This window comes from Tubulanus polymorphus, chromosome 1, assembly GCF_964204645.1.
Source record: "Tubulanus polymorphus chromosome 1, tnTubPoly1.2, whole genome shotgun sequence".
NCBI lineage: Eukaryota > Metazoa > Nemertea > Palaeonemertea > Tubulaniformes > Tubulanidae > Tubulanus > Tubulanus polymorphus.
Window position 1 is genome coordinate 6,839,143 of NC_134025.1, and position 9,483 is coordinate 6,848,625.

General features: G+C 33.9%; 1 protein-coding gene and 1 pseudogene across 1 annotated transcript; one reads left to right on the plus strand and one right to left on the minus strand.

The window, feature by feature from the left end:
* Window positions 1–985: 985 nt before the first annotated feature.
* On the minus strand, window positions 986–1,831 carry LOC141915563 (retinol dehydrogenase 14 pseudogene; annotated as a pseudogene).
* Window positions 1,832–4,353: 2,522 nt separating this feature from the next.
* LOC141914852 (uncharacterized) lies at window positions 4,354–6,894 on the plus strand. The gene is made up of 4 exons (XM_074806176.1): window positions 4,354–4,411; window positions 4,624–4,801; window positions 4,884–5,555; window positions 6,165–6,894. Exons 2-4 carry the CDS (start codon window positions 4,642–4,644, stop codon window positions 6,524–6,526), a joined length of 1,194 nt encoding a protein of 397 aa, XP_074662277.1. The 5' UTR covers window positions 4,354–4,411; window positions 4,624–4,641; the 3' UTR covers window positions 6,527–6,894.
* The last annotated feature ends 2,589 nt before the right edge of the window (window positions 6,895–9,483 follow it).

The window sequence follows — 9,483 nt, forward strand, 5'->3', positions numbered from 1 at the left end:
CTCTAGACAATCTGTTGTATAACGCAAGAAGTCCAAGTACGAAGTGACGACAATTTTCCTTTTATCCAAATGCACTTTATACGACAAATCATAAAGGGCGATCGAAGACGGGTTAATCAGAATTTCTTCACATATGCAAATGTTTATCTATGAGAACGATAATGATGCGATATGGAACTTTCTGACGTGGCGAGCGTTATTGAAATTGTCTCAGAATATTTTTCTCCAATCTCACGAAAATGCAAGACATTTGCAGACTACTGTACTGTGCCATAGACAGTTAGGATTCAATAGACAAGTCTTGTCTATTTGAAACCAATATTGATAGTTATGAATTTAAGTACACATAGTAGCTTTTGGTTAATTACTTATTTATTACATTATGGATTGTAAAACGAATTTAGAGTCCATGGTTAATTCGTCTAAGAGCATACATTGTTTGGAGTACAAAAACGTTACATAATCATTGTGAATGATGTATATATGTATATGGTACAAAGGATTTATATGTTTATATCATTCATTAAGGAAATAACCTTTTTCCAGCACACAAAACAGTTTAGATAAAATGAACTGTGAAATGTATTTCATTGAACGTGTACCGTGTTGTCACACAACGATTAAGGTTTATACGCATACACGGTAGGGAAATGTGGCAAAATCCTTCAAACAATAAAATCAAAGATAAAACGACATCATAGCCAATTGATCATATCTTTTTTCATTGACGAGATCGTTTGTGAAAGCAGGCGAGGGAGTAAAGAAAGCGTTAAAGGGTCTTGTTAAATTGAAGCGATTGATGATTAGGAGATACAGAATTTGGGCAGCGGTGTACTCTACCGAAGAAAAACTTGAACTCGGGTCAAATGGCAAATGATTGAGTATCACCGTGTTTTTCTCATATAAACTAAATAGATAAACAAATCAGATCTATCAACTAATTTATACAAAATAATGTGAAGTGAATTTTACATGATAACATGTATTACAAGCCGAGAAGTTTCTCACTGGCTTCCCACAGTTTTCTAGCGACTCCATCATCATAAACTATCGGCAGATATTCATCTTTTTGACAGTCACAGTAATAATGTCCACTTTCATTCGCCAAATCATCAGCTACAGCGCAATAGATAGTTGTTTGGGCTCCTTTAAACGGGGTCTCCATCACAACCGTTTCAAAAATATCGGAAAACATTCGCATGAATCGTGGGACTGGTAAACTTCGACCAATTTCTGTTCTGATAACACCTGGATGTACGCAATACGCAGTGACACCGGTTCCCTGCATTCGTTTGGCAAATTCTCGAGTAAAAAGAGCATTAGCGAGTTTACTGTTGGCGTATCTTTTCACCTGCATTTTGTTAAAATTATTGAGTTTATTTAAGTCAATTTTCCCCCATTTGTGTGCTGTCGAACTCACGACAACCAAGCGACTGGGTGCGGACGCCTTCAACTTTTCTAATAGCAAATTAGTTAAAAGAAAATGACCAAGATGGTTCACCCCAAATATAATATCAAACCCATCCTCTGTTCGATCGTTACCTGAACTGTAAAGCATTCCAGCGTTATTGATTAACACGTCAATGTTTCTCACATTTTTGTTTACGTAGTCACAGAATTCACGAATAGAAGTCAAAGATGCGAGATCAAGTTTTCTAACTTCTATGTCTCGATTATTTGTTTCTATTTTAATTTCCTCAGCCAGTTCTTCGGCTAACGGGACGTTGCGACATGCTAGAATCAATCGGGCTCCTCTGCGAGCTAGATCGTACGCAGTTTCGCGTCCAATACCAGCTGTAGCTCCCGTTATAATAACTGTTTTGCCTTCCATCGATTCCTTTCCTTCATATTGACGTAAACGAAAATACAGTTTCATTGCCATCATGAATACAGATACGATGAGGGTTGTGACGCAAATTATAGACATCTGGAAAAACATATGTAGATGTGTTTAGTTTAGATATGTTTAGTTTTGACACACTGCTTCTATTTTAGATCCTGTGAGTTTATATGCTTTGTTACTTGTTTTTCTGGTCATTTCACCTGATGATGGCTCTTAGTCAACAGCCGAAACGTTGTGGTTTCGTATAATAAGTTTGATCGTATAATTTCAAATTCGAAGTGTGGGATTTCTTCATTTATCTACAGTTTACACGGATTATAGTGTTTATTCGACAACTAATATGTAGATGTGGTTTGATTGTAGAGTAGTTCGAAATCATTTCCAAAAGATCCATAGAATGAATCTATTGAACATTTAGCAGAGGTTTATTAGTCATGTACAGTATAAGCCTTCATACTTTTTACACACTTTTGGACGACAGTGACCGCGACAATCCATAATACTGCCTCACTTTTTGAGATATATATATATATATATATATATATATATATATATATATATATATATATATATATATATATATATATATATATATATATATATATATATATATATATATATATATATATATATATATATATATATATATATATATATATATATATATATATATATATATATATATATATATATATATATATATATATATATATGCCGTTTCAGCAAAATAGGGACAACGATGTTTTTTCGATTGTTTTCTTGTGAAACATTATTCGCAACTATCTTACGATGCGTTCAGAGGGGTAGTTCCTATACCGTAAAAATGATTTGCGAGGGAACACAAAAGATTGTGTAAATTAATCAAAATGTATTAATCCTTAGAGAAGAAATAAAAGGTTACAAACCTCCATGACAAACGAAAAAAATTGACGCCACAGAAAAACACTTGTACACTCGGGATCCTAGTTGACAAAGTGGATATTCACAGATCGAGCAAGGCTCCTGACTGATCAGAACCCAAGCTATTCCAATGCAGTGTATTTTTTTTAGGGCACGACCTAGTTAAACCGTGTTTCATAATTTGTCACAATATGTTCAATATGGACCATCCGCTCCCTGGCTTGTTTTGCGAGTTTTCACTGCAAGTGATACAATAGCAGCGAGGGGTCTGAAACAGTTATTTCAGTTATTTCTTATGGGTAGGCCAGTGCTTTGGTACTTTTACAATAGAATTTTTAGCAATGTAGCAAATGGTCCCGAAAATAATCATACTTACTGGAATCAAATCCCCATTATTTCGAATAATAATGAAATTTGCCGTACCAAATTTGGAAAAATAGAAGTGGATATCTGAAAATAGAATACAGGTAAAATTCCCACACGGTAAAAACCCTCCAGGTAAAAATTTTCTATCAAATTCAGGTAAAAATCCTAAATGAAAACAGTAACACTTTAAAATAATACTTAGTACATAGAGGTATACCCGGTACACAGATGTTTTTTGTAAATTAGATTTCTTCATAGAAATTTTCAGAAATACGATAATATCATTTTTATGCATGTTACTTGAAAGTCACAGAATAATGTCATTTTTATGCACGTAGCTTGGTCAAAGTCATTGATTATCCAAGGTGAATTGTAAGAAAACACACGGAGAATCTGAAATTTTACAAAACTACTATAAGTTTTTCAACATAAGAATATTGAAGTATTTTGTTGAATATTGCTGTGAAATCAAATTTGGGGGGATTTATACCAGGGGGATATTTACCGGGGGATGTACTGTGGGGGTTTTACCTGTTACCCTAGTGAAAATATACTGATTTTCCATAAACGAGATTGGCTTAGGTGATTAGGTATACTTATTCCGATAAATCTATAGGCCTATGTCCCAACTATAATAAGGTAAACTTTTTAACTACTAACTGTGTTTGGAAAGAACATGGAATTAGGTGAGCCCATCGCGTGCGCCTGCGCCCGTGTGGTACATTTAGATTCAGTGTCGGAATTATGATATGACCATGTATCTCGCGGGACTGGTCAGTAACGCACAACAGTTATATTAAAAGTGACAAAAATTTCAAATTCTTCTGTAATAAATCGTCAACATTGTGGATTTACGTAACAAATATGTAGTCGCATGTACAGCTGGACCCTTACGTGCTGCCCCTTTACACAACATTGACGGTAAATATGTGAACTAATTCAATTGGAGATAATGCAAACGGCGGTAAGCGAGTAATAAGTTAGTTCAAGTTCACTACCGTTTCTGTTATAGTGGCACCACTTGACGGTCAACTGGCAGTTACTATTGTCCAGACTCCACCGATCGAGGACAATTTGCATTGCAAATGTGCTTTTTTGGGGTTTTTGCTAACTAAGAAGATTAAATAGACAATTAAAATTAGACAATGCATGGGACATTTACACGTATTCCTTATAAAGGAGTTTTTTTAACAATAAATCTTTATTGAATTTTTGTATAAACCTCACTCGCCAGTGTCAATAAGAGGCTTTGTAATCCATAAATTTGCAGTGCAAAAAATACAATTGTCTTCTCTTTCTTTGGTAATTTAACGTCTCAGTTACTTCTTAAGTGTCCATACATGTAAAAGGTATATCCAGGCATTTGAAATTGTTGTTTTAAATCTAATTTGAACAGAATAGAGGTTAAAAAAAGCGAGAAGGATTTTCAATTCAATACAAATGCTATATTTTGTCGAACACTCTTGCATGTCCCGTTGCATATATACGAAAATATTTCTTTTGTTCCTTTCCAGTTGAAAGTAGCAATTAAAATGCTACTCTTGGATGGATTACTAGAAATCAATGTTCATTCAGAAGCCTTGAAAGTTTGTCTGAAGAATAATATAGACTGGTTGGACGATATTATTGTTGATGCTGATGATACAACCTGGCTGAGATGGGCTTCACGGCGCACACTAAAAATGAAAAAAGGTTATTATTTGAAATAAAACTTTCCTACTGAAATATACTGATTAATAATGTGTGATGAGAACTTTTTTTTGGATTATTATAGGACATTGTCAACCGATGTCGACTGATGTTGTTCCAGAGTTTCGGGTATCTGTTCCCAGTAAGAGCAAACGTAATGTTAAAAAACGTGCACCTGCAGTGAAACATTCCCAGAAAAAATTCATGATTGAACATCGTGAACGGCCTGCAATTCCAGCTGGAAATTTCACCAACAGTCATGAGTACCCACTGATTGCCAGAAATAATTCTTTAATGTTTACAAACAGTCAGAAAAATGAAATTATAACTTCACCTCTGTGCGACTCTTCCGATCAGAATATGTCTTTAAATGTGGATCCGAACCCTATGTCTGAACAAGATGCTCATAATGAGGACGACAATAAATTTTCATCAGAATTATCGCAGGATCTTTTAGAAAACGCAGATTCACAACGAATGTCTCCACTACCTGTGACATTTTCAGATACTGAAAACAATTCCAATGCAGAAATTTTCAGGAACAATAGTTTTCGTAATCAGATGGACTCTAGTGGGATATCACATCCACCTCGCTCTCCGGACTTATCTAAAGTATCCAGTTCCGAACATAATGCCTTGTTGGATATTCGAATAAAATCGGAGCCTCCTCAGTATGAGACTGATGAATATGACAATTGTAACGAATATGACGGCTTTTATCAAGAATCAGTTCCAGAAACTAATGGACAAATTGCAGGTAAGAATCCAATTGATACATCTCTTCAGGGGTGGATTTATTTAGAAAAATCTGAAGGACGGGGCCCAGAATAAAAGAAAAGGCAATTCTCAGATATAGCAGTAATGTCAAAATACACTAGTGTAGGGTCTCTCCATCTAGGTTAGATATTTTATGATAATAATAATATTAAAATATGCTTTTATATAGTGCTAAATTAAAAAAAAAAGAATCATTGCGCTTAACATAAAACACTAATTCTTACCCCAACCTAAAACACTGTTCTAAGAATTCTAAGAATTAAAAGCATTAGGAAACATGAAATTTTTAACTAGGACTATCCCTGACATGTCTTGGTAAAAGATTCCATAAAAAGCTGCCCTGAAACTTAATGATTGTTCACCAATTTTCTTTTTCGAAAATTGTCTTTTGAAAAAGAAACCATTGTTTGTGGAGCAGAGTTGACGAGCAGGCATATACTCTACTAAGAGCTCATTGAGATAAAATGGTCCTTGACCAATGGCATTTAAAAGTAATGAGTAACAGCCTGAAGAAAATTATCCTAAGAGACCACCCAATGCTCTTAGTTAAGTAATTTAATTACATTAGTTTTGCATATACCTATTTCAGATATGGGAGCATTTATGAATACAATGGTTACTGATCACTTGAATTCTCATCATGTCAACCGAAATGACACGCACTTTACTGATGTTGAAAGAAACTACAGGAAAAAATCGAAATCGACTAGAACAACCACGAATAGAATAACGATACCACGCGATGGAAAGGAATTTCCGAAAGCACAAGTTTGTTTGAAATGTCAATATTGCAATAAGATTTATTCTTCGAAGTCGACGTATTTGCGGCATCAAATCATTCACACAGGAGAAAAACCGTTCAGTTGTCCCCACTGTAATTACAGGTGCAATCGACAAGATAATATCCGCAAACACATTCAGGCAGTTCATAATAAATATAACATTACATAACCGGTTGAATGTTGCACCACTATTTGGCTATGTTTTATAGAGAAATCAGCATTTACAAACAATACATTCAATTTTTGATAATCATTATCAATTCAATAAAACATTCAATTAGGCTAAAAACAATGATACCTTGTTTCGCCTAATCTGTCGGGTAATTTATTATGTGGCTGGCTTGGTTAACTATTAAGCTCAGCAGAAAGAAGAAACATGGTATTAATTTTTGAACCATAAAATCATGATTTCAAAGTCAGATGTGCTTATAAGTAATTCTTTTTGATATGCGTCTATCAAATTGACTATACCTTTGAGAGATTATATGTATACGTACATTAAATGTTTGATACATCTATGTTTTTATTTGGGAATATCGTGTAATATTTTTATCATATTGTTTGTATTTTTTTCATTTGTTACGCAATCACATAATTATTCATGTTGTACTGTGTTCATATGTTATAGAGCTCTAGACGAGAAATAAACTCGTAATCTTAATATGTCAGAACTTTGTTGTAAAAATTTGTACTTAGTGAAATATCTGGCGCCAAACTGATTTTGATCAGAGAGTAGTAATAAGGAATTTCTGATATCCCAAGCAGAATGCCTCAACCGGATGGATCATACAATGCAAATGATTCCCTTCCAGTCTTGTTCGATTTAGCACCATATAGAAATCTACAGTGCTTAAGAACGACTGGAATATTATTGTTCACTACGCTGAATATTGTTATAATAAACGACTGTAAGACTGGAACCATACTGTGAGGATTCCCATCGACAGGTGCGCGTACGTAAGCAGGTTGGGAAATCCGGAAGTTTGATGTGCGGGAAGCGATTTTTAGATCAATGCATTTTTAACCTATCAAAGTTGCTGTCCTTCGGATGAATGTACTTTACGAGGTAATATATCCAGTTATGTGACGTATATAAACAAGATATACCAATTTATTTACTGATAATAATCATTAATCTAATCTTTGTTGTCACTTCGCACCAATTTACAACTGCCTATCAATCAGTAGTAACCACGGCACAAGTAACCTTCCCATGTGGCCCTGACCGTAGTTGTTGGTTGCTATGATATTGGTTAATTTGTTGGGGTTGCGTGGAAAATTGATCATACAAATCATTTTCAATAAGCCATTATCTAAATTGAATTGGTACTATTTAAAATCCTGTAATTGTATAGTCTTAATGTCAAATTTAACATGCTCAGGACAGTAGCCTAGGCCTAAACCTGTTTGATTAATTATGTTTAGTAGGATTTAAAAGCTTTTCAATACTAGGAGGGCTGGCATAATGTAGCATAGATGAGTTGTCTTGAGGCCTCAGTTTTTCATATCTATGCACGCAGGCTTCAGGTTGATGCCTATCGAATACCATATGTCATTTTCAATATCGCCATCACGTTATTGTCTGTATGGCCATGCTCAGGGGAGGTGTGGTAGTTATTGGGAGAAATTTTTTTAGCCCCTCGATTGCTCTGTCCTCGATCTAATATTATTTATGTTTTTCAGGTGACACGGATAGGCATCCTATAGGCCTACTACAAATAAATGAGTGCGTGTGTGTTATGTGTGAGTGTACCAGCGTAAGGTGTTGTGTGGCTGTTCTCTGATATGCATACTGAATGAGACTCTTCGACATTACTGAAGCATTCAACTGAATTGAATTAATATGGATGAAAATCAAAACAGCGGATTACATGATCGTCGACAAAGTACGACTAGTGAAGATTACCCGAGTGATAATGAGGAAATTGATTTCCCTGATGCTGCTGGAACTCTTTATACCGTTGATAAACATGGTAAGTGTTTTTGGTTAACGGCGTGTTCCAATGACTACGATGTAGGATGCTATAGAGAAAATTCTACGATTTAAAAATATTCAGACCAAGTGCAAAATAACCATCGGTAGAAATATTCTACGATAGAAATGTTTGATACAAATATTGCGTTTGTTTAAAAAAAATGACCCAATTCTGAAGCAGTTGATCTAATTCATAATTCATATGTAGTTGGTATGATTATCTTTATACTGTATGGTTATAACCATAAATTCATTTATAATGAAGAAATCAGTGAATAATAAGCCATATTGTTATTGAATTAATCAAATCGCGTAAAATAGAATACAAGTACTTTACCGAAACTACCGGATACCAGTTCAAATGTTTGTTAAGCACTTTTGTTTGTTTAAGTGGAAAAAAATTTGCAAGGGCAGGTATATATATATATATATATATATATATATATATATATATATATATATATATATATATATATATATATATATATATATATATATATATATATATATATATATATATATATATATATATATATATATATATTTATGTATATGTATATATATATATATATATGCTGGTAGAATGAATGTAATGATAGACAATAGATTTTCAATTGATTTGATGTTGCGGGTTGAGTTCACCTGTTAATTTCTGAACGTCTCTCAAATGAAGCGGATGCACGGTAAATCGAATAATCATCTAGCTGTAAATCGATTCACATGGGAAACATGTCTGATTTTACACTTAGAAATAGTCATCAATAATGATCATCTACTCTGAGAAAATATAATGCGGACCAATAAATACAATGCAAATCGATTTTTCATTCGGTTAATCCTATCGCGCAAAGCTGATTTATTTTATCCGTTCGCATTGTCCTAATGCCTCTTATTTTGCTTTCGACTGATATACGCACATGGAATTTAGTCTCATACTTAAAGACACATCATCTACGAATAAATTCTATTTTGCGCTCGTACGTTAATTATAGTTGATTTAAAACATTCTGTACATGAATAGATTTGTCTCATCTGCATTTCAGAGACTCTCCCTATAAGTCTCGGTACTTGTTATATGCCGCGATATCGTGTGTCATATTGAAACGTTATTAGTAATAATAAATAATACGTCATCGTATAAAATCAATTGA

Coding starts and splice junctions, on each gene's coding strand:
- LOC141914852 (XM_074806176.1), top strand. CDS start 4,642: ATGCTACTCTTGGATGGATTACTAGAAATCAATGTTCATTCAGAAGCC. Junction 4,802..4,883: donor CACACTAAAAATGAAAAAAG/GTTATTATTTGA, acceptor GGATTATTATAG/GACATTGTCAACCGATGTCG. Junction 5,556..6,164: donor AACTAATGGACAAATTGCAG/GTAAGAATCCAA, acceptor TACCTATTTCAG/ATATGGGAGCATTTATGAAT.